The following is a 26,266-nucleotide window of genomic DNA, read 5'->3' on the forward strand; positions in this document are numbered from 1 at the left end:
ATGAAAATCCAGCAAAGGAGACTGATAGGTAGGAAGAAAAACCTGGAGAGAAGAGAGGGAGGGGAGGGGAACCCACAGAAGGAGGATGGAGGCTAGGGGAAGAGTTCTTTACCAAACAAGGTCGAGAATTTCACAGAACAAAAAATAAACGATTTGGTTACAACAAATTAGAAAGAGATGCATGTACAAAGTCATTGCAGCCAAAATTAGGAAAGAAATAATTACCTTGGAAAAAATCTGTAGCAAATTTTTAAAAATAAAAATTCTATATCTAAGATAGGAAACAGATGTAAATATAATGGAATGAGAATCATTCCCCTATAGTTAAAAGGTTAGCAGATATGAACAGGCAATTTATATCTTCTCAAGAAAAGCAAGCTTGCAGAGCAGCCAGTGGGGCGGTGGATTGAGCTCTGAGTTTGGACTTGGGAAGACCCAAGTGGCTGTACCCGCCCCGGATGTCATGTAACCTCTCTTTGCCTCAGTCTCCCCATCTATAAAATGAGCACAATAATAGCACCCTTTTCCCGCTTCCATTCTGCCCTGGGTTACTGTTAGGATCAAATGAAATCAAGCTCTTAGTACAGTGCCTGATACATTTATTATGTGCCGCATGAATGTTAGGTCTTAGCTATCAGCCATCACAATACTCCAAATCATTAATAATAAAGACACACCTCACACCATCAGATGAAAAAGGTAAATGACAATTACTTTTTGACCTATCGGTACTACTACTTGGCATCTGTAACCAAAGTGAATAGGTAAATAGGGGGAGAATCCATGTGTACAAAAGCATTAATAGCACTTTTTGTTGTAGTGAAGAAATGGAAATGAACAGGGTGCCCATCAATGACAGCAAGTTATGGAAGTGGATTAATGGAATATTCTTGCGCCTTAAGAAAAGACGGAAAGCAGTCTGCAGGATAAAGTGAGCAGAACCAGGAGAGCCACTTATCCAGTGACTTTAACACTGTTAAGTCAACCAAACAGCCCCCTCCCCCCATAGAAGCAGCTTTGGGAGACTGAGGAAAGCCCGCCTCTGGAAGCACTGTGGCTGTACAACAAGGCACACCTGTGCATGCCAGTTTAGGGTTGGCTTGGCTTTACAGAGAAGGATTTTACATTTTGGTGGGGGGTGGTTGGAAGAGGGAGATTAGTGATGGCAACTTCCTGCCCCCCAGAAGAGAAAATAATATCAGCGAAGTGTTCAAAATGGAGGGGAGAAAGACAAGTAGGTTTTATCTTCCTTTTCTGTTTTTATTTTAATATGAAAATATTCACATGGTGTTTGTGAGAAATCAGAATAACCGAAAATAATTAAAATGATGAGGGACCGGCGGGTTTTACTGAAACCTTTTTTAATGTAGCGATAGAATCGTGTTACTTTCTTTTGTTGGGTCTGTCTTGTATTGATTTCCTGGCATTGAGGCATCTTTGCCTAGTTCTGAAGGGTAGTTTTTAATAATATAAATTATATTTATACAATCATATGTAAAATATCTTTTAACAATATATCTTATATTTTTGTTTCATGGGTCAAATCAAAAGCAAAATATAAAATACAAATAGACTGCACTTTTAATTTAAAAAAAAACAACAAAAAAACTTGTGATGTGTATGGGCCAAGAATGAGGCTGGATAAGAGCATTGGTTGTGATCTGTGAACTGTGGGAGGCTTTGTCTATATTAAGATGACTGACTTGTGGATGTATCAGAAGTATATTTTTACTTCAGAATACATACAATAATCTCATGATTTCTTATGAGCGCCCCTCATTTGGGGTAAGTTTGTGTCACTGTGGTATCTCTGCTCCTCTGCCTCCCCATGAGCACCCCTCATTTCTCATTTTGATCATTCAGGTTTTCTCTCCTTTCCTTGATTAGGGAGAACCATTTATGTTGTTGGCCTTTTCCAAAATCAGCTCTTGGTCGACTTCATTTCAGTTGTATCCTTGTTTTCAGTTACAGCCTTTGTCCCTCTCTTGGCTTTGTCTTTGTTTTCTGTTGGATGAAGCTGCTTCCTCCAGAATCACCAGTGATGCCTTAGTCACCAAGCCCGTTGGCCTCTCCTCATCCTTCATCCTCTCTCACTCCTCTGCAGCCATGGGCCCTGTTAATGCTCCTTTTCTCCTCACACCCTCTCTAGGTCTTTGGGACACGTCTGTCTTCTGGTCACTTCTCTCCAGTCTTCTTTACTCCTCTTCATCCGGGTCAGCCACTAGTGCGGGTACCTTCTCTTCTCTTTCTCTCCTGTTGTAGTTGGTGATCTCATCAGCTCCCATGGACTCAACAGTCACCTCTGTGAAGATCTCCAGCCCTAACGTCTCTTTCAGCCTTCAGTCTCACATCTCCAGCTGCCTATTGAGTATCTCCCATTGGAAGTCCAAAATGGATTTCATTATCTTTCTCACAAAATTTCCTTGTTACCACCCAAGATGCCACCATCCTCCCAGTCCTCTTTCTCAGCAGAGACACACATTTCACTGAATGCCCATGGTAGCCAAACAGAGAAGCTTAGTGAGGAGAACCTCTCTTTATGCCCGGAAAAGAACAAAAGCAGCCCAGTCGAGTCACACAGATGGCCCACGTTGTGCTCGGCACTGTGCTGAGCACTGGGCCAGAAGAAAGGCCCTGCTCCCAAAGAGTTCCTGGGGTCATGAAGGAGACAGACAAACAAGACGCCTGCAGGATCAGTTGGAAGTGATCCCAAAGGGAGATTGAAAGGAAGCCAGGAGGCAGAGCTGTCCAGGGATGCGGGAGAGCCTGAGAGAAGGCCTAGAGTCTGGAGATGGAGGGTTATGGTTGAGGAACAGCCAGGAGACTAGGGTCACCGCAGGGAAAGGGAGGAAAATGAAACATGACAGGAAAAGTGAGAAAGGACCAGCTTATGAAAGGCTTTAAAAGACAGGCAGAGGATTTTCTGTCTCTTGCTGGAACTAATAGGGAGCTATTGGAATTTGCTGATGAGGGGAGGGATATACATAGTCAGAGCTTTGGCAAGCTGAGTGGAGCATGGACTCGAGTGAGATGGGCAGTGAGGCCGAGATGCCAACTGTAAGGCTACTGTGGTAGCCCAGGTATGAGGCGAGGAGGGCCTGCCCCAGAGAATGGCCCTGTCAGAGCAGAGAAGGGGGCATAGGTGAGATCTGTTACAAAGCTAGGAAAAATAGTCCATAGCAACTGATTGGATAGGGGAAGCAAGCGAGTGAGGGGTCGAGGATTGATACCAAGGTCAGAAGGGATTGTGGTCACCTTTGATGTCATCCCCTGTTTGCTTTTTGGACTTTTCCTCTTTCAGACTTTTTGATAAGTTCTTCCATAGTTTCTACATGGAAACTTTTTATTCATAGTATCACTAACTATTGAATTCATAAAAAAGCACTTAGTAAGTACTACCCCTCCCCCCCCTCCCCCCCCCATGGACCAGGCCTTGTGTTAAACATTAGGGATTCAGATACAAGAACAAGATAGTTTGGGGTCCTCAAAAAGAAGAAAATTCTAGTTAGGGGAGGCAGGCAGTGGAGTCCAAAAAAGGGAGTTATGGTCTAGTCAGTGAATCATAGGGATTGTGAGGAGAGTCATGGGGGAGTGAGTTGGTTTTGCCTTTTCAGAAGCGATGGTAGTATTAAAAAAAAATTGCCAGAGCAAGAGATGGCCCCTAATAAGAAATGCTTATTTCCTTTCCACTTAGTGTGCATTTATCAAGGGCTTATTTGGTGCTAGGCACATTGCAAAATGCCAAGGGTACAAAGAAAGGCAAGGTGAAGCTCTCATTTTGACTAAATGGGAATTCTGAGTTAATGAACTTATACAATCAATCATATACAATGTAGCAGTTTTGTTTGGGGTATTTTGTTAAAATTTATTTAATAACAAGAATATGGTAAAAATTGTATTACCAGGCAATAAACTGATGGTAATTCAGCATCTAGAAAAGACAAAATTAAAGATCTGAGTAAATCCTGGCCTTGCTTTCTACCCTGAACCATCCTTTATAACAAAGGACAAAAGGCCTGTGGCAGTGGATGCCACATTCTAGCTCAGTAATCAGCTGCCCCCAGGTCTCAGTTTGGTCTGTACAGAGTTGTTTATTGTATTGTAGTCTCTTCACCTTGCATCAGTTCATAGAGAGAGCTTCTTGTGCTTCCTGAAATCCTGTAGGGAGCTCAGTCGTGTCATCTTCATGGGCCACCATTTGTTTGACTGCCCTCAGTGGCCGGAGCATAGTGATATGTAGAACGCTTGCGGTGCGGGGAGTGATGCTCATTAGTAGGGTGAGGGACGGGCTAAAGGGCAAGAGCAGTTCATAATTTTCTTCCATAATTCCAAGTTATTTTCCAAACTCTCAGCTCCATCAACAGTGTATTACCTTGCCTGTCTTCCCACAGCCACTCCCTCACTGATCCATTTTTTCGTTGGACTTTTCCATTGATCTAAAAATAATCTTCAGAATTAGATTGGTCTTATCTTTGGAGTTTGGGATTGGATGTTCAGCCCTTTTCTTTGCCAAATCTGCTCATTTTCTGCATTTTCATTTACTTCATTCCTTTCCTCAGTAATTTCTGCACTTGGCTCTCATCAGTGCATGGTTTCTTTTTCATTATTGATTTATTCATAATTTAGTCAGTCAACAAGCATTTGTTAAGTGCTGGCTTTGGACCAGGCACTGTGCTAACGGAGTCTTTTCACTTTGAAGGTGATAGTGACAAGTCCTCACAAGGGGGTTTTGTTTTTTAACTGTACTTAATTTTCAGAATTGTCCCCAAGTTCACAGTGAGTCAGTAAGCATTTATTAAGTGCCTACTATAAGCAAAGCACTGGAGATACAAAGAATGAAAGAATCCCCACTCACAGATAGCTTGTGTGTGTGTGTACATACATGTGTGTACATACATGTGTGTGCCAATATAGCAAATTCAAAGTAGCAAATTAGAAGGTAGTTTGGGAGAAAGGGTTTAACAGTTGTGGGAATTCAGAAAGACTTACTGTAGAAGGTAGTGTTTGAATCTTGAAATAAGAAAGGGCTTCTATGAGGTGGAGGTGAGGAGGGAATGGAAAGTACAAAGGTGTGGAGAAGGGAACACTGTGTCTGAGGAACAGAGAGAAGGGCCACAGTATTAGTGGAGAGGTACAAAGGTGTGGAGATGGGAACACTGTGTCTGAGGAACAGAGAGAAGGGCCACAGTATTAGTGGAGAGGAGTATTTTTCTCTGTGGTGAGGAATGTGGGTTGGGACCAGCTTGTAAAGGGCTTTAAGAAAGAGAAGTTTATATTTTATCCTAGAGGCAGTCAGGAACCCCTAGAGTCTTTTGAACAGAAAAGTAACATATTTGTGCTTAAGGAAAAATTATTTTGGCAGCCAGGTATAGTATAGGATGAACTGAAGTAGGGAAAGACTTGAGGCAGGGAAACAGGTGAGAAGACATCTGTCATAATCTTTCACCTAAGGGAGTTCTTGAACTCAGGTAGCTGGATTAGCAGAGAGAAGAGGTGAGGTTTGGAGGCAGTTGGACCAATGAGTTGTGGTAATTGGTTGGCTTGCAGGAGTCTGGGAGGGGAGAATGAGGAATTAAGGATGATAGCAGAAGTATGAACCTGTCTGGCTGTTAGGATGCTAAGGTGGAGATAATCAGCTCAGTTTGGAATCTATTAACTTTGAGGTGTCTGTTTTCTCACCTGCCTGTTCTTTATGTTCCTTGTACACCTACTGTAATTTCAGTACTGTTGTTTCTTTTAAGATAATTTAGAATAAAGTACTGACTAAAGATGATATTCTCTTGTGGTAGACACGCTGGGAGGCCAGTTATAAAAATCTATCTTTTTAAAAAAAGACATTCTAAAGTCACACACAGAGAAACTTGGTTTTGATTTTTAGTTCTCTTATTTTCTAGGAGCATTACGATTCTTGAACAAAGGAGATTGTTACTTTTTGTACTACTTTCTTGTAGGCCATGAAATGCCAAAATGTAATGGAGGATATTGCAGTATTCTAGGTTGTTCCTGTTAGAACATTTGTTGGGTATTATGTGGAGTCTAACACTTCCATGTGCGTAAGATACTGGGAGACGTCTGCCTCCTGCCCACAAGAGCTAGAAGAAACCCTAGAAATTACCTGATTCAGCCCCATCATATTACAGCAGAGGAAACTGAGGCCTTCTCAGGTGAAGTGCCTTCTGCCGATTCTGAAGGCAGTGGTGAGCACAACACCCAGATGGGATTCATTTAACGGTAAGGGAGCAGTAATCACCAGCCAGCCCCAAGCAGGCCCTGAGAAGAAGCTGGGCTATATTTAGAATTAGACATGCTGATATTAGGGGCCCTGTCTGGCCTCACTGACAGTGAGGGAAGCATGGTTCATTGAAGTGCCCCCTTTACTAAGGCAAAATACTTGCTTTTGAGAGATCTTAATAAGCAATGGGAAACTCAAAGCACAGGACAGGATCACTTTGTGTCCTCAAAACTGATCTATTTTGAAAATCACAAATGTTCCTTTAAGTAGGTTGTTAGAATAGATGAATGACAGAACTCCCCTAGGGCTGATTAAAGACCTTAGTACAAACATAGACAGTTATGTTCTTGTCATTTGGTGAGAGGTTTTAGTTCTTCATTAAATAATTGACTGATAAACTAAGACACCTTGGGAGAAATGACCATATCTGATGATTGCATTGGAAAGAACATCATGAAATGGTTTTGTTGTTCAGGTGTTTGAGTTGTACCTGACTCTTCATGTCTCCATTTGGGGTTTTCTTGGTAAAGATACTGGAGTAGTTTGCCATTTCCTTCTTCAGATCATTTTACAGATGAGGAAACTGAGGCAAATGGGGTTAAAGGGACTTACCCAGGGTCACACAACTAGTAAGTGTCTGAAGTCACATTTGAACTCGGGTCTTCCTGACTCCAGACCTGGCACTCTTATCTACTGTGCCACATGGCTGCTTTTCCTGAAATGGACATTTGACAGAAAAGCCCTTTGGATCCAGAACTGGCAACCTGTCTGTGTGGAATGATTTCAGTCTGCAGCAGGGCCTCAGTTTCACCTGGGCAGGATCCTACTAGGCTTTGCTGACAGAGGCCACCAGCGCTCAGATACTGCCTTCCCTTTTGGGGGGCTGTGTGGTGGTTTGCACAGTTTTCTTTGCATCTACGCTCTTCACCTTTTACCCTCATGGACCAAGTACAGCCCTACTGACTGCCCTTCTCATGTTCCTATGGACTGTATTCCAGGTAAACCCGTATGTGGTATGAATTTGCTGATTATAAGATGAGCTTTTCTCAAGGACCCTTTCTCAAATGTGGTGTCCAGGGCAGAGAGTTGGGTACCTTTCCAGCCCTTTCCCAATACAGCCCAAGACGGACATGGTCATCTTGTTACTGGTTAATAGATATTTGCTTCCAGTCCACTTAGACCCCCAGATCTTCTTTAGATGAACTTCTGTCTACCTATGCCTGTCTTATCCTGTATTGGTAAAAGCGATTTTTTGAATTTACATTCCTCTTTATTAAATGTAATCTTCTTAGATCCAGTTGCTGGTGAACAGAAGCTCTTACAAACTCTTTTTAGGAATTGTCTTCATTTGTAGCTGGAGCTCATCAGTTTCTGCTTTCCAAGCGCATGTGTTGCTTATTCACTGAAGCACATCCTTGACTCACTTTGTACAAATGTCTCTTTCCATGGCAGAGTAGTGAGCTGTCCTCATTCTGGTAAATAAACAGAAAGGTGGCATCACATGAGATGGGGATGTCCTTAGTTATACTTTTGTGGGAGACAGAGGTGCAGGGGAAAGAGTTTCATCTTATTTACCCTTAATCAAGAAAATTCCATTGCCCTCAAGTCATCTGCAGTTTCAGTGTAGCCAGATTCCATTAGTACAGACTTTTTAAAAAAACCCTTAGTGACTCACTGTAATGCTATCTTGGCAGTTTGTCCTTTTTAAATTTAGAAAAAAGATTCAGATCAATGAATCCAACCCTGCTCTGCTCCCTCTTTCCCTCAAGCCTAGACTCAGAGATGAACTAAAACTTGGTGAAGTCAGGAGAAAGTGCTACTTGGTGCTTTCCTTCCAGGGAAGGAAAGGGGAGCAGAGGTCAGTGACACCCGCTGAGGGGACGCCTGAGCCTAGCATGGCCACTGCCCCATGGCTTGGAGACACAGGGGCCTTTGGGTCTCACCCTTCCTGTGCCCTGTTGGTCCCCTACCCTATGATTGTGAAGGTCTTTGATCCCCATGGCTCCACCCTCCCAGAGGGCTGCTGAGGTGGCCTCTGGGCCTGCCCGTTTAGTGTTATTTATTAGCTGGAGGCACTAGGTGATTCATGATGCCAGGGGTGGGCCAGAAACCCCTCCTGCTCCTCCAGACGGGGCCATCCAGGCATTGCCCAGAGGCCTTCCCCCCAACTCCTGCAGGGCCTGTGGGCACACGGGGCCTAACCAGTGGCTGGTGAGTGAGTGATGGCTGTTTAGCTCTGGAGACTTCCAGGTCTGGGCCTGATGCTGTCTGGCTCCCATCAGCCCCCTTGGCACGCCATAAGAGGGGCATGGTTTCTGTGGCCCTTCCTAATCCCACACACCTTTTTTTGGCTTATATCATTTCTCCATAGGTCATTTGTTTTAGCCATGTTTTCTAAAGGTGTCTTTCCCTTGTTCTGCTGTGTGAGTGGAGGAGCTGATGGCATTCTGCAGCTGATCAGGCAGTTGGTGGGCGTTGTTTAGTGCCTGCCTGTTATGTGAAGACAGGAACATAGACATTTGCAAACAGGTGCACAGTAGGGTAAGCAGAAAGAAGGTGGCATTTGTTGGGGAGCTCAGGAAAGACCTCTTGTGAGTTTAGATGGTGAAGTCTGAATTGGGCTTAGAAGAAGGGGATGGAGGGCATTCCAGGCATGAGGACCAGCCTGTGCAAAGGCTCAGAGATGTGAGGAGTGGCAGGTGTGATGAACAGTACGGTGGCCAGTGACTGGACCAAAGAGTATTTGAAAGGAAGTTATGTATAGTAGTGAGACTACCAAGGTAGTTTGGAAGCCAGATGGAGGTGTTCTTTTCTCATCTGACTCTCTGTGACCCCATTTAGGGTTTTTTTTGGCAGAGATACTGGAGTGGCTTGCTATTTTCTTCTCCAGTTCATTTTACAGATGAGGAAACTGAGGCAAACAGGGTGAAATGAATTGCCCAGGGTCACACAGCCAAGTATCTGAGGCCAGATTTGAGGTCTTCCTGACTCCAGGCCTGGCTCTGATTCCTCTACCCACCGCACCACCCTCCCCTCTTTCCCTCCCCCAGCCTCATCGCTCCCCACCCCAGTTGCCCAGGGAGCCAGGTGATAAGAGGATTTGAAATGTGAAGAATTATCTAATACAGGTTATATAAAATAGATTTGATTTTCAGTGGAATTTGGAGTCACTGGAGTTTATTGATCAGAGACAGAGCTATGCTTCTGGAATATGTGTGACTTTGCCTGCCTGTTTATTGCTCCTAGGTGAGAGCTGACAAGGGCCCTTGTAAGGATGGTGAGGGTGGTGGCTCTGGGATGGGAGAAGGTAGAGATGATCTGCAAATGTGAGCCTTCCCTGGCCCTGCAGGCTCCTCTGCTTGGCTTTCCAGGTCTGTGCTGACTGCTCCAGCCTCTGCCCTCTCTCCACTTTCCCCTTCTAGTGGGCAGGGACTGAAGGCCATCACATCCAGTCCTTAGAGAGGGGGAAATTGAGGCCCAGAGAAGGGAGGGCTCCCCAGAGAGTGGCAGAGAGAGGATGGGGCTCAGCCCTAGGATTTTACCCAGGCTCAGTGGAAAGGGCAGGGAGTTCATTCCATTATATCCGGCTGCCTCCTTGAGGCGCCAGGGGAAAGTGATTTGTGGGGCTAGAACTTGGGTTCCCATCAGGATTCCTAGGGAACTTTCACCCACGGTGGAGAGTTGGGAGGCGTGGATCACCTAATTTTCTCTGCATATTCATTTCTTCACTTGCAGCCTGAAAGGGTTGGACTAGTAGATGTCCAAGGGGACCTCCAGCCTGGACATTCTGTTATGTTGATGCTGTACTTCCCTAATGAGCTAGGGATAGGGGACTGTGTTTGCCTTTCACTCTTTGTACTTTGTGTATCACTGTTTGCTATATTGCTCAAAATAGTGAATAAGGATGACCTGGTTATAAAAACTGTAGTTTAGAAGTCAGGTGAGCCCTTCTGTCTGGAGACATCTATTTGTGCAGACTTGGAATTGGTAGTGATGTTAGAAACCTTGGGTCTGGCCACCTTGGTGGGGAAGGGGTGGAGTTGGTGGGTTTGGTGACTTTGGAACCCAAGTGTTGGGGGCAACTTTGGGGCTGGTCCTGCTTTTGGAACCATGAGTTTGGTGACATGGGGGACTGTGGTGCTAAAGGCATGGGAGACTTTCTAGGCAGCTGCTTCTTATTCTTTTTTTTTTTTAATAGCATTTTATTTTTTTCCAATTACATGTAAGGACAATTTTTAACATTCATCTCAAAAAAATTTTGAGTTCCAAGTTTTCTCCCTGTTTCCCTTTCCTCTCCCGAAAATGGTAAGCAGTTTGATGTAGGTTATATATATATGCAAACATGTAAAATATTTTTATATAAGTCATGTTGTGAAAGAAGAAACAGACCAAAAGGGAAAACACACACACACACACAAAGAAAGTGAGAGTAGTGTGCTTTGATCTGCATTCAGACTCCATCAGTTCTTTCTCTGAATGTAGATAGCATTTTCCGTCATGAATCACTGGAACTGTCTTAGATCATTGTATTCTCAGAAGAGCTGAAGTCAATCATATTTGGTCATCACACTGTGTTGCTGTTACTGTTACAATGTTGCTATTACTGTTACAATGTTGCTGTTACTGTATACAATGTTCTCCTGGTTCTGCTCACTTCACTTAGTATCAATTCATGGAAGTCTTTTCAGGTTTTTCTGAAATCTGCCTGCTTATCATTTCTTATGAACAGTAGTATTCCATTACAGTCATATACCACAGCTTGTTCAGCTGTTCCCAAGTGGTGGGCATTCCCTCACTTTCTACCTCTTCGCCATAGAGAAAAGAGCTGCTATAAATATTTTTGTACATATAGGTGTTTTTCCTCTTCCTTTGATCTCTGTATGATAGGAATCTGGTAGTGGTATTTGCTGGGTCAAAGATCTGCATGTTTTATGGATTTTTGACCATGGTTCCAAATTGCTTTCCAGAATGTTAGACTATTACGACTCCACCAGCAGTGTATTCAGGTACCTATTATCCCACTTCCCCTCCAGCATTTGTCCTTTTTCTTTTCTGTCATCTTAGCCAGTCTGATGGGTGTGAGATGGCTCCTCAGAGTTGTTTAATTTGCACTTCTCTATTAATGATTGAGAGCATTTTTTAATATGAGTATTTATAGAAGACATCCTCTGGAAACTGCCTAATCATGTCCTTCTACCGTTTATCAGTTGGGAAATGGCTCCTATTTTTGTGAAAAGAAATGGATGTTAGAAATCATTTTTCGCAGTTGTAAATCTTGCAATGAGATTTCCAATGACTCTTTTGTTCTAGAAATAATAATATAAATTTTTATAGGTGGCTTATAGATGTACATACTAAGAAGGGGGAAGTTTGTACTTCATATACATTTTGCTTTCCTGATTTTTTTTTGCCTTAAATATTTGATATGTCAAAGGTTTCACTGTTACTCTTAATTGTACCACCTTAATAAGCTGAACTCTGAAATTTCCCCCTTTCTTGTCAAGTGTATATGGTAGAGGGTCAGTTGGTCAGCAGACATTTATTCAGTGACTGTTACGTGCCTTATGCCAGGCACTCTACTAAGCTGAGCATACAGAGAAAGATGAAAGACAGTCCCTCCCCTCAAGGAGCTCCTGATCGAACTGGAGGAAGACAAGACATAAAAGGAAAGAATGTGGGGAGGGGAAGGAAGGGAGGAAGGAAAAAAGGAAGAAAAGAAGGAAGGGAGGAAGAAAGGAAGGAAGGGAGGAAGGGAGGGAGGGAGGACAGTGCGCTTTGCAGGGGCTGAGGAAGCCATGATGAACCATCAGCCCGGAGCCCCTCTGAGGGGGTGGCCCAGGGAGCGGGGAGGACAGTGCGCTTTGCAGGGGCTGAGGAAGCCATGATGAACCATCAGCCCGGAGCCCCTCTGAGGGGGTGGCCCAGGGAGCGCTGCAGAGGGTCGGGGATCTCAGAGCTGATTTGATCCTGCAGGTGAGCAGCCAGGTAGCAGAGACTGAGACTCTTATTCGGGCCAGGGGCTGGACCAGATGCCCTCTGACCTTCCTTCTCCCTCCCTCTCTGTCTTCCTCCTCCTCCAACTCCTCTCTTTTCTTACTGTGGGCCACAGTTGTTCTCCCAGGCTGTCCCCGAGCATCACTGACCAGGTCGGATGGCTTTCCACTCTTTTCCACCCTCAAACCCCTTCAACCTTGTTCATGTTGCCCAAGTGCTCACCATGTGACCAGGGCATCATCTAATCTCAGATCAGCCATGCTTCCCTGATTCCGACCATTAACACCAAATCCATGCCAGCCCTGGGACATGGCCTCTTCCTGAATGTTGTGGATCCATGGGTGGTCCCAGAGCTTCTCATTGTTCAGAAGATGATCTCTATTCAGACCCTCGTAATCTTGCCTGGATTATAATGACAACTTCCAGGTTGGTCTGGCTTCCATCTCTCCCCTTTCCAATCCATTTTCTTGGCTTTTTTTTTAATTCTTTAAAAAATTTTTGAATTTAAACAGCAAGTAAAACAAACACTTCTGTCTATGTAATAGAACATAAAAAGAAGATTGCGTATGAGACTGCAGGTCTCTGCTGTGTCCAGCCTGCCTGCCTTTCTAAATATAGACTCAGATCACTATGTGACTTTGAAAGCTGCCTGCTCTGTCCCTGCCTTTTCTCCTGGATCCTCCTCTCCCCCCCCCCCCCCCCCCCCTGTTTTTTTTATGATGGCCTCTTTGTTCCTTGGTGGTCTCCTTTGCTGGATCTACCTTCAGGTCACTTTTCACTAACTCTTTCTTGATGATCTTATCAGCTCTTATGGGTTCAATTACCATCTCTATGCAGATGGTTTTCACATGTACTTATCTAGCCCTAACCTCTCTCCTGACCTCTGGTCTCCCATCACCAATTTCCATTTAGACATTTTGAACTGGACAGCTAGTGGCACAGTGGATGGAGCGCTGGGCCTGGAGTCAGGAATTCAAATCCAGTCTCAGACTCTTAACAAGTCTTATGACCCGAGCAAGTCACTTCACCCTGTTTGCCTCTGTTTTCTCATCTGTAAAATGAGCTGGAGAAAGAAATGGCAAACTACTCCAGTATGTCTGCCAAGAAGATCCCAAATGGGGTCGTGAAGACCAGCCCCAAATGAACAACAGTATTGAACTGAATTTCACACAGACATCTCAAACTCAGTGTCAAAAAATGAGCTCTTTATCCTTCTCCTTCAAGCCTTCCCTCTGCCCAGTTTTCCTCTTATTAAAGGCACAGTTCTCTTACCAATCACCCAGGCTTGTGACCTAGGTCTCATTCTTGACTCCTTATATTCATCATACCCTCCTGTTTTCTTGAGAAATTCGATCGTTTCTGCCATCACCACCTTCTCTAATCCACTCCTTTGGTACAGGCTCTCTCAGCACCACTCATTTAGACTGTTGCCTTTTGTTTCAAGGCTTTCCCCATCCCCGTCTGTCATCCCCTCAGCTACCCACGTGATCTTCCTAAAGTCCAGGTCTGACCACATCCCCTTCCTGTTAGCTCTTTGGGTCGCCTCCTATCTGCCCAGTCTTCTTCCCGGGACTCTTTTCCATGCACTCCACAATGCACACTCCCTCTCTCATCTCTTCACTTCTGCCTCCTGGCTTCCCTCAAGGTTCAGCTAACATCCCACCCCCTGCCTCTCCCATTTTCTTCCCCTTTGGCCACCTCCAGCTCCCAGTGCTTTCCCTCAGAGATTCCCTCCCACATACACTGGAGATATCTTGTACGTACATAGTTGTTTGCATGTTATTTCCTCCATTAAAATGAGAGCTTTTGAGGGTTAGCGTTCGAGTTTTAGAATTAGGGTTGGGGACTGATTTTTACTTTCTTGGTATCCTTTGTGCCTGACACATTGTAAAGTCAGCAATGCTTGTTGATTGACTGACCGTTTTCAGTGCTACTCTTTGTCTTGCCATTTTGAGTGTGAGGAATGTCCTAGTCCCTCTTCCTAGTCCTTCTCAGGGGCCACCTCTTTCATGAAGTCTTCTGGGATGAACTCATTCTCAAATTGTTAATTATTTTTTCCCTCCTCTGGTTGTTGTTCAGTTATGTCCAACTCTTCATGACCCCGTTTGGGGTTTTCTTGGCAAAGACACTAGAGTGTTTTGCCACTTCTTTCTCCAGCTTATTTTAGGTGAGGAAACTGAGGCAAACAGGATTAAGTGACTTACCTAGTGTCACAGAGCTAGGAAGTGTTTGAGACTGGATTGGAACTCAGAAAATGAGACTCCAGGCCCAGTACTGTAGCCATTGTGCCATCTGGCTGCCCTCTTCAAGTTACCTTGTATTTAAATATATTTACCTCTATACATGCTGTGCCCGGCCTCATCCCCCACCCCTCCAGTAGAGTACAAGGCACTTCATTGACTTTATATTTCCAGTACAGTTTCTGTCACAGACTAGACAATTAAGTAGCCTTCTAATTTGAATAAAAATGACTTCTGGAAAAAGTTAATTTTATTTCAAATATAGACAACAAAATGGATTGGGTCAGCTTAAATGCTGAAGAAAAAAGCTTACTGGTAATTTCTATCTTCTCTTTCAGGGTTAAAAGCTTACTGATAGCACTCAATGAAAAGAATCACCAAATATTCAAGAAAACAAAATGGGGACCCCTGGTTCTGGGAGGAAGAGAACGCCAGTAAAAGATCGATTCTCTGCCGAAGATGAAGCTTTGAGCAACATTGCTCGAGAGGTTTGTGAATTTAAAATCCTTACCAATGTACTGTTACACAAATTGGGTTGTTGTGTTAGGAAAACTGGAATGTGTTTCCTGGAAAAAGACTCTGAGAGCAGATGAATGGCTCCAAATGCACTCCTTCTGCAGCAAACTTGTATTGATTGCCTTCTCTGTACAAGGCCTCCTGTGCTAGAAGCTTGTCACAAACAGTGCATTTCCAGGAAAACTGCATTGGAATAAAATGGCCGTCTGGCTTTTGTACCTGCCACTTTTATCCGAAGGCTAACTTTCTGCTCTCTTCATGAGTGGTTTTGTATTTAAAGTGCTTGTTCTAATTGGCTGCAGTTTGTATTTACACATCATTAATTCAAATTCATTTACCGCAGGCTGATCCCAGCTTTATAGAGGTTCTAGGTGGGTTCCAGAAATGCTCATTCCTTTGCAGATGCCCAGTCTAGGGGGCACAAGTGTTGTCTCCCTTGAGCACAGATAACTGGCTCCTCACCACTCAGAGGCTCTGAGCTGGAGTTCTTTATCTGAAAGTCTGGCTCAGGAATACTTTCACTGTAAACTTTACTGAATGGTTGAGGGAAGCCTTTCAAAGCCAGCTGAGCAGACAGCTCCTGTCGTCCTGGCCTTGGGCTTCCTAGTTGGTAGGACAGGGCTTTAGCCTTCAGTTGGGAATGCATTGTCTTTCTTCTCATATTTAAGGTGCTACATCGAGACTTCTGATGTTTAGTGATTGTCAGTCCTTCCATTAGGTTTTGTTGCTTAATGTCACAAGGGAGGTCATGATTTCTAGCAGCAAGGAACTGGGATTTCTCTTACTTGGACGTTCCTGATGACACTAGTTTCATGTGTCCCATCCTATGTGATGCTTGTCCTGATCCCCCTCCTTAAGTTTTCCATGGTCAGATCTTTCTGACTTACTTAGGGGCCAGGGGTCTTCCCCAAATTCTCTTGAAATTATGAGGACATCAGTGTCACAGTTAACCTGTCCTTTGATTAAATTAACCCTTTTTCTCAACACATGACCAGACTTTATTTTTCCTTCCATACTACATTTCTTTGATGACATCCTTTCTTCTAGTTCAACACTTTATTCATTCTGTGTCAGCAGCTTGCTCTTGTCTCCTCCCTGATAACTGTTTTTAATTTTGTAGTGATTATAGAGATTGTCTTTTGCAGCCATGAACATAGTTATAGAACGTTGATATTAAAAAGATGGGCTTGCCTTTGTTTCATAGAGAGGTTTGAGGTCATTATAAGAGCTTTTCATTTTCCTAAAGGCAATCAGACAACTCTCTTCCTCCTGGGCCCAAACCCAGAGTATGTCCAAGACACTCTGAAGCATCTGGCATTGGTAACTACTGCTCCTCTCAAGATTTCTGTTGCCAGGGGTTTCATGATATTGCTCTCTCTTGGATTTTCTGCCTGTCTGACTTGTTCTTCTCAAGCACTTTGGCTGGACATCGTTGTTCATGTTCTACCCTTATGCCTGAGTGTATACAGGCTTTTTTTGTCTTAGGTTTTCTGCTGTTTACCCGCTGCACTGTTTTTCTTAGTGATCAACTACTGTGGGTTTGGTTATCATCTCTCTGCAGATGATTCTTGGAGCTATACGATCCAGGTACCATCTTTCTCCTGAAATCCACAGCTCCTTCACCAGCTGCCTTTTGGTTATCTCCAACTGGTTGTCCTGTTGTCATTTTAAATTCAGCATATCCAAAACAGAACTTAGTATTCTTTCCCCCAAATCCTCCCTTCTTCCTAACTTCCCATTTTCTCTGCCATTCATCCAGTCACGATGGTTTACAAGCTTGGAATCACTCGTCCCTCTCCCTCAGCCCTCATCTCCTATCTGTTGCCAACTGCAGCCTATTCCATTTTGGTAAGCTTTAGCAGTTATCATCATCTTTTCACGCATAGGCAACTACTTCACCAGTAAGTAGCCTCCTAATTCAGCTCAGGACTCAAGCATCTTCTGGATACAGCTTGCTCAAAGTGCGAGTCTATCTGTGTTATTCTCTTGTTTATGAAGTCCTATTAGTTTACTTTTTTCCTGTAGGATACAATTACCATCCCCCCCCCAAAAAATGCCTCCTCAGTCTGACTCCAGCCTGCCTCTACAACTTGAGTATTTTTACATTGCTTTCTTTCTTGTACATCTGTGTTGTAGCCAATTGGGTTTGCTTGCGGTTCCCCACAACTTTCGTCACATCTTCGGTCTCTGTGTCTTTGCACGGGAGGTACATCTCCCCCCTTACCTCTTTTTCTTAGAAGCTTTAATTTGGTTCATGTCTCAGCTGAAATACCACTTTCTATAGGAAGCCTGTCCTGATCTCCCCACTTGTACTGTGGAGACTATTTATGGTTAAATTCCACTTAAAAGCACTTTGAAAAAATTTTACGTGTGTTTGCAGTTATCGGACATTTCTGGTCACATTTGTTTCCTAACCAAGAATTTGGATAGGAGCTCTCCAGAAATTCTGATGCAGACTTGAAGAATGAAGTCGTTGCTTCCAGGGACCCTTCTTAGGGTTAACATGGAGCTTCTTAGTGTTCAGACACCAGGGTTTGTGGTCGTCTCTCATCTGAAGTAGTTGTTTAGGCTTGTAGCTTCTCTCAAAAACATCCCTGAACAGCCAAGCAGAAGATATAGTTATGTTTATGTGACCAAGTGATTACTCTTCGGTACATGAAGAGAGCTGCACAGACCTTGTCCTTGGCAGGCACTGATTGATTACCAGGCCTTCTGTTTGTCACCTGCAAATCAGACCCCTGCCCCATTTGACTTAGGGGATGGACATTATTGAACTCAGCTGTAAAAGAGCTTCAGCCAGTGTATCCCAACAGCTGATCTTTCTGTTGTTATTTTTATCTCCAGAGCTCCAGTGAGGCATAGGCTGCCTTGTACGAAGGCTCACTTGTAACAAGAGAGGCACAGATCGGGTTGCCTTACTCACAAGTCAACATCTTAAGTACTAAACAACTCAGAAGTTTAAAGGAAAACTATTTGTAAAAGACCTGCTCGTTCACACAAGTAGATCAGATGCTAAAAGGATCCAGTTAGCCAATAAGCCTTTATCAAGGGCCTACCGTGTGTCAGAGACTCTGCTAAGGAAACAGTTCTTTCCCTCAAAGAGCTTACCTTGGGGGCAAGGGGCATGAGCGAGGAGTGAATCATACATATGTGGAAAGAACACAAAGTTCTTTGGGAGGGAGAGCACATGACATTAGTGCGATTGGGAAATCCTTTGTGTGGACATGATACTTGAGCTGCTCCTTGAAGAGAGGCAGTCTGAGTCAGGTGAAGTGTGAGTGCATTCTAGTCATTGGGCCCAGCCAATGCAAAGGCGTGGATAGGGGAGATGGTGTATTGTGTGTGAAGAACAGATAGGAGTCCAGTTTAGGTGGACTATTGAGTATGAAAGGCGGTCATAGTAAGGCTGGAAAGATTGTTTGGAGCCAGCTTCAGAAGGCCTTTAAAAGTTGAACAGAGAAGTTCACATTTCATTCTAGGGAGCAATTGGAGTTTATTGAATGGGAATTAACCTGTTTGGATCTGTACTTTATAAGCTGAGTCTCAGACTGGGCAGTGAGGGACAGTAAGGAGCCTGGTTAGAAGGTTTTTCACAGCAGCTCCACTCATCTCCACCAATGGTGGTTTCTGAGGTTGGGAGTATGCTGCCTTTGACCATTGTTGTCAAGCTTCCCTGGAGCCTTCTTGCTGCTTCTGACATGCATCTCCCCCATAGCAGGCCTCTTTGGGGTGAATGATTCCTTGGCAATTTGCTTGACCTGGGACCACACCTTGTTTCATTCTGTTTCTTTGCATCTAATGTTTCTGACCATTCTCCCCATAGTCCAGTGGGTCAGCTCCACCTTTCCAAACTGACATCTCTCTTCTGTCCCCCTCTGCCCTGGTGACTCCAAGGTCTCAGTGGCTGAAGGGTGGCAGGTGGGGGTGGGAGCCACTCAAAGCCTCCACACTGCTCATGGTGTGGTTCTTGTCTGGATCTTTCAGAGAGGGCTCACTGAAGACTTTCTCTGCTTCTTTTCCTGCCTTGGGGATGCCAGTGTAGCCTTCAGAGGCTGCATCCCACTTTGTGGTCTCTTGCTCTCACTACCTGAGCACCTTCCTTTCTCTTGGTGTCCAGGTTCTCTGATGCTCATTCATTTTGGTCCCAAGTTGCAGATTTGTTGGGTGTCTTAGACATCTTTCAGGTTTCTGTTGATTTTGTTGTAGTCTCGAGTCTCTTGAGCTTCTCCTTGGCTTGCAAGCTGTATGTTAGTCCTGGAAGAATATTGGTTTAAAAGTGATCAGCATGGCAAAATCCTCTTTAGGATGCGTCACGGAAACCTTTGTGCAGTCTCCTGAATGCAGTGCAGCCTGACCACTATCTCCTAAGCCCTCCTCACCACTGGTTAGTTTATTCATCTGTGGTGCTTGTCATTCATGTACATATACATGCATTTATATCATACACAAGTGCCATCTTTTCTGCCTTAATTGTATATTATTTCCTATCCTGTGCTCTGTGATCCAGCCAAACTGGCCTTCTCCTCCTTCCTTCTACATAACACGTCATATCCTGTATCTGGAACATGATTTTTCCTTTCCTGTGTGTTCTTTCAGTTACATAGCTCGAGATGACCCCTCCACAGCTGCCTGTGACTGCTGTAACTACCTGGCTTGGACTGATTTGCATTGATTCTGCTTATAAAGGGTTGTTATACATGTAATTGTTTCCCAGTAAGAATACAAATCGTTTCACTCATTGTTTTTTTTAATCCCCAGGGACTATTGTAATCTCTGGCACATACTATGTGTTTAATAAATACTTGTATGTTGATGTATATGTATGTGTATGTATGTGTTCATCCTGGTCTTCGTGATTCCTGGGATCTGTCTTGGACATTGCAGTCTCGTAATTCACTTTCCTTTGGTCACTTTCTTCAGCAGCCTTTAGTGTAGTATGAGTTCCTTATTGTGACACTTTGCACCAGAGTCTCACTACAGTCTACTTTTCTAGTCTTTTATTCTGTGGTAGGAACGTAGGAAAAAAAGTTCAGTGCTTGGAAGTCCCTTTAGGGCCATCAGACCAAACCACCCACTTGTCCGATGTGAAAATTGGAACCTAAAGAGGAGAAGCAAGGTGCCAGCTGTTAGATTGCTTGGAGGTTGGCCTTGAGTCCAGCTTCTCTTCTGCCAGGCTTTGTGTAGTGGTCATTCCAGCCAACCTGAACTTCCCTCTAGGTGACTCTTGTCTGCTCTTCCTGTTAGCCTTGCCATGACTTACTGTCTACCTCAGACCAACTTCTCAGCCTCATCTTTGGGTTTTGGAATCCCTAGATATTTGCCAACCACCTTTTATTTCTTTGTTCTGGAATTTTTCCAGGAGTTAAAGTCAAGCTTCTTAGCCTCTGATTGACTGACTCTTCTGTCCCCTTTATAGTAACAGCACCTGCCTCAGCAGATTGCACTTCTAAGATCTGGAAAGCATATATACTAATACCTTGTAGAGTGTCACTGCTAACCAGTGCAGTCACACACGGTCACCTCCCTGGCTTTGGATGTTTGGGGAGGTGGGGTGTGGGGACCTTCAGTTATCCTTCCAGCTGTTTACAGATAAGCTGATGCCATTTGCTAACTTGAGGCAGTTTATAGCTTTTTTCACCCTCCAAAACTGGGAGGCAGTTATTTTGTATTGTTTAAGCTTGTGTAAGAAATGGTTTTGTACTTGCTTTTTTGTTCATTTCCCATGTTTTGGAGTTGGTGGTTTGTTTTAAACAGGTTGGGTCACTGCTACTGTAAACACTGGTAGTGTCCTCTCTTTGTCCTGTTTTCTGATGTATTGAATTTGACCTTTGCTCTTAACTGTTTTCATGAGCAGTGACCAGCTATTATGTAATGACAGCTGTGTCCAGGACTGGTGGTTTTTCTTTTGTTAAGAAATAATCAGTGGTGGTGGAGCCAAGATGGTGGAGTGAAAGCAGAGACAAACCTGAGTTCTACCACAAATTCCTTCAGATGTCTCTAAAAAGTGAATCTGAACAAATTTTAGAGTGGCAGAATCCACTAGCAGACAGAGTGGGGCAGATTTCCAGCCCAGGGCAGCCCAGAAGGTTGATGGGAAGGATCTGTTACACAGGGGTGGGAGAACACAGAGCACACAGGCTGTACCAGCGTAGACTCGGCCAAAGCAGAGCAGAGCAGTTATCCCCGGGGCTGACTGAAGCAAAAGCAGCAGTGCAGATTCTCAAATATATCAGCACAGAACAGGAGTCCAGTGGAACTCAGTGAGAGAGAAGCACAGGGCCCACAGTAACAGCAGCAGCCACTCCTGAGACTATTAACCCCTAGATTAAGTGTTTTAAAGTCACCATCCTGGACTTCCAAGAGCCAACATGGCAGAGTAAACTGTAAGTGCTCTTGAGAATATTTCCCCAGGAAAAATCCTGGACTAGTGGAATCAACAGAAGGGGCACAGCACTCTTTCAGCTTGGGAGGCTAGGGAGATCGGCAAGAAGAGTCCCTCTTGCTGTAGCTGAAGGGGACCAGTGCAGGACCTGAGGTGTCCCAAAAAGCCTTACCTCAGCCGACCAGAAAGAGATCCTGAGCCCCAAGGGGGTGGAGCACATAAGTGCCAACACAAGGACCCCAGGCATGCCTTAGCACAGCCAGAGTAATTGGATAAACGCTAGTACAAATGGGGGTTCACCAGCTGCTGAGCCTGCCTGTACTCTAGTGCAGACCTAGGGGAGAAGGAAACCTCCTGTGGCCAGACCACACCTCCCCCCACACGTCACGGTATGAGCTTCTGTGTAACCCCTGGGAGAAACTCAGAAAGACTTCACTGGCCTCAGCCTTGGCACACACCAGCCAGTTAAGCACCAGGTAAGCTGCAGCATTATATGTCTTTTAGTTGAAAGAACCAGGGGCTACAACACACAAAGCCAGTAACCAGGCCTTGAGTTCTCAGCACAAGAAATGTGGAACAGAGTCCTCTGTGCCCTGGAAGCAGAGATCCACTTTAAAAGCCAGGAAAAAGGCAATCACCATAAGCAAGAAACAAATCAGAAAAGCAAAGACCATAGAACCTTACTATGGGGACAGAGAAGACCAAACTACAAATTCAGAAGAGGATAGCACTGACAATATACCCATATCTGAAACCTCAGGAGGGAATATGAACTGGTCTCAAACCCCAAAAGCATTCTTGGAAGAGCTCAAGAAGGATTTTACAAGCCAAATTAGAGCGGTAGAAGAAAAAGTGGCCAATGATTTTAAAAATACAGTTGACAAAATGAAAAAAGAATTCACTGAAGAGAATAGCTCCTTAAAAAGGAAAATTGGCCAAATGGATAGGGAAGCAAAACATATAACTGGGAAAATGGACAATTGAAAATGGATGTACAAAAGCTAGCTGAAGAAAACAATTTATTAAAAATTTGAATTGATCAGATAGAAACTAACGACTATGAGACATCAAGAATCAGTCAAACAAAATCTAAAGAATGAAAAAATATCTCATTGGAAAAACAACTGACCTGGAAAATAGATTCAGGAGAAAAAAATCTAAAAATTATTGATCTACTGGAGAGTCATGATGAAAAAAGAGCCTGGACAATATCTTCCAAGAAATATCAACGTAAAGTGCCCTGAGGTCCTAGATCCAGAGGGCAAAATAGTCATTGAAAGAATCCACCAATCACCTCCTGAAAGAGATCTCAAATTGAAAATGCCAAGGAATATTGTTGCCAAATTCGAGAACTCTCAAGTTAGGGAGAAAATGCTGCAAGCAGCCAGAAAGAAACAATTCACATATCTAGAAACTACAGTCAGGATCACATAGGACCTTGCAGCTTCTACATTAAAAGATTAGAGGCATTGGAATATGATATTCTGTAAGGCAAAGGAACTTGGACTACAACCAAGGATCAGTTAAACAGCAAAATTGAGCATAATATTTCAGGCAAGAGCATGGACATTCAAAGAAATGACATATCCAGACCTTTCTGATGAAAAGGCCAGAGCTCAATAGAAAATTTGATCTTCAAATACAAGACTCAAGAGAATCATAAAAAGGTAAACGAAAACAAAACTTGTTATTCAGTATGGGCAAACTGTTTACATCCCTATATGGGAGGATGATACTTGTTGATACATAGATAGAGGGAGTGATGTATGTGATAAAACACTTAATTAAAGGGTGCTAAGGGATTGTAACAGGAGAAGAGAAAAGGAGAAGGCAGAAAAAGGTAAATTACATCCCAGGAAGAGGCACAAAAACATATTATGATGTAGGGAAAGAGGGGAGGGAGATGGGCACTGTTTGAGCTTTATTCTCATCACAGGTTGTTGTGCTTGTCCTTCATTCTCCAAGAGAACCATAACATCAAGATGATGACATGACTTGCAATTGACTTTGACTCGAGGGGAGTGCTGTCCAAGGTCACCAGCTTCACTTTCTTCTCCTGAGCCATCTGGGTCCAGTGGCCTGATATTCATCAGGACGACTGGAGATGGCCCAGGATGCAATGTGAGACCCTGGCCCTATCAGCCTAAGGTCTTATCACATTCTGATTTTGAGTGAGATACACCCATTCAATGAATAGACATCTTTAAGTTACTCAAGGGATCGCCTCTTTAATAAAAAAAATAAAAATAAAAAAAAAAGATCAAACTGGAAGGGGAAGACCCTCAGGGTTTCTGGGTAAAAGAGAAACAATTATTATGGGGATAAGCTAGCTGCATTTCCATTAAGATTGGTGGTAAAATAAGTATATCCATTGTCACCACTGTTACTCAGTATGGTACTAGAAGTGTTAGCTTTAGCAGTAAGAGAAGAATAAGAAATTGAAGGAATTAGAATAGGTAAAGAAGAAACTAAGTTACTATTCTTTGCAGATGATGTGGTTATATACTTAGAGAATCCTAGAGAATCAAGTAAAAAACTACTTGAAATAAGAAACAACTTTGGCAAAGTTGCAGGATATAAAAGAAATTCACATAAATCATCTGCATTTCTATATATTATTAACAAAGTCCAACAGCAAGAGATAGAAAGAGAGATCCCATTTAACGTTACAGTAGACACTGTAAAATATTTGGGAGTCTACCTGCCAAAGCAAACCTCAGGAGACTGTATAAACACAATTACAAAACACTTTTCGGACAGATAAAGTCAGATCTCAGTAATTGGAAAAGCATCAGTTGCTTGTGGGTAGGCTGGGCTAATATAATAAAAATGACAATTCTACCTAAATTAATTTGCTTATTCAATTCCATACCAATAAAACTACCAGAAAATTATTTTATAGAGCTAGAAAAAAATACCATCAAAATTCATATGGAAGAACAAAAGGCCCAGAATATCAAGGAAACTGATGAAAAAAAATGCTAGGGAAGGAGGCCTAGCCCTGCCAGATCTCAAATTGTATTATAAAGTAGCAATCATCAAAGTCACTTGGTACTGGCCAAGAAATGGAGGGGTAGATGAGTGGAATAGGTTAGGTACACAAGACACAGTAGTCAATGATTATAGCAGTCTACTGTTTGATAAACCCAAGGACCCAACATCTCACTGACAGAAACTGCTGGGAAAGCTGGATAACAGTATGGTGGAAACTGTGCATGAACCAATGTCTGACACTGTACATAAGAATAAAGTCCAAATGGGTACATGATCTAGGTATAAAGGCTGATACTATAAACAGATTAGGAGAGTGAGGAATAATTTATTTGTCAAATTTATGAAGAATGGAGAAATTTATAACCAAACAAAAGATAGAGAACATTCTGAAATGCAAAATAGATAATTTTGATTATATTAGATTGAGTTTGTGCACAAACCCAATGGAACAAAAATTAAGAGGGAAGCAGAAAACTGGGAAAGAATTTTTATAACTAGTGTCTGTGATAAAGTCCTCATTTCTAAAACTTGCAGAGAACTGAGTCAAATTTACAAGAACACAAGTCTTTCCCCAGTTGATAAATGATCAAAGGACATGAACAGGCAGTTTTCAGAGGAAGAAATCAAAGCTATCTATAGTCATATGAAAAAATGCTCCAAATCACTGTTGATTAGAGAGACACAAATCAAAACAACTCTGAGGTACCACATCACACCTATGAGATTGGCTAAGATGACAAAACAGAAAGATGATAAATGTTGGAGAAGGCATGGGAGAGCTGGAACACTAATTCATTGTTGGTGGAGCTGTGAGCTGATGCAGCCATTCTGGAGAATAATTTGGAACTATGCCCAAAGGGGTGTAAAAATGTGCATACCCTTTGACCCAGTAATACTGCTTCTAGGACTGTATCCCCAAGAGATCATAAAAATGGGAAAAGAAACCGCATGTACAAAAATATTTATAGCAGCTCTTTTTGTGGTGGCCTAGAACTGGAAATTGAGGGAATGCTCATCAATTGGGGAATGGCTGAACAAGTTGTAGTATATGAATGTAATGGAATACTATTGTGTTATAAGAAATGGTTGTGGGAAGTAAGAAGGTTCTGTTGTCCACATTCCTGGGTCATAGGGGGTTGTGACCTAGCATGGACAGGTTAGAGGTCAGAAACTAATACTCAGGCCCATGGAACTGTGTGAGGAAGGGCCTATCAGAGAAGATAACATGGAGTCACATGTCCAGGGGACAGTGTCTTGGGAGATCTGTAGTTCAGAAAACAGTATAAGAAGCCCCATCTTCCTCCATGTGTTGTAATCTTCCTCTACTCTTCCTGTAACCTTACGGGGGGAGGCTACTTGTTCATGGACGTAAAGATTAATAAAAGCCTTCCTGATTTCACAACAAGGTGAGCATGTTTCTCACTGTTGGGGGCTTGTTAAACGGGCTCACTTCTAACATGGTGAACAGGTCGACTTCAAAAAAACCTGGAAAGACGTGAACTGATGCTGAGTGAAGTGAGCAGAACCATGGGAACATTGTACACAGTAACAGCCACAGTGTGTGAGGACTGTTTCGAATAGACTTAGCCCTTCACAGCAATGCAAGGACCTAAAACATTCCCAAAGGACTCATAATGCAAAATGCTGTCCACATCCAGGGAAAGAACTGTGGAATCAGAGTGCAGAATGAAGCACACCATTTTCTCTTGTGTTGTGTTTTGTTTTGCTTTTCCTCATGGTTTCTCCCCTTCCTTTTAATTCTTCTATGCAACATGACTAATGTGAAAATGTGTTTAATAAGAATGTAGGTGTAGAATTCATATAAAATTGCATGTTGTCTTGGGGAGGAAGGAGGAGAAAATTTTAAACATATGAAAGTGATTGCAGAAAACTGAAAACAAATAAATT

General features: G+C 43.2%; 1 protein-coding gene across 26 annotated transcripts in view; it reads left to right on the forward strand.

Moving 5' to 3' along the window:
• LRRFIP2 (LRR binding FLII interacting protein 2) overlaps nucleotides 1–26,266 on the forward strand; it is a 119,022-nt gene that overhangs the window by 18,420 nt on the left and 74,336 nt on the right. For all 26 annotated transcript variants that reach the window (XM_072598910.1, XM_072598909.1, XM_072598932.1 and 23 more), the window contains one exon: nucleotides 14,805–14,954. In XM_072598910.1, the coding sequence (XP_072455011.1) occupies nucleotides 14,865–14,954 (90 nt within the window). In that variant the 5' untranslated portion in view covers nucleotides 14,805–14,864. The remainder of the gene's footprint in view (nucleotides 1–14,804; nucleotides 14,955–26,266) is intronic.

Source organism: Notamacropus eugenii, chromosome 3 (genome assembly GCF_028372415.1).
Source record: "Notamacropus eugenii isolate mMacEug1 chromosome 3, mMacEug1.pri_v2, whole genome shotgun sequence".
NCBI classification, from domain to species: domain Eukaryota; kingdom Metazoa; phylum Chordata; class Mammalia; order Diprotodontia; family Macropodidae; genus Notamacropus; species Notamacropus eugenii.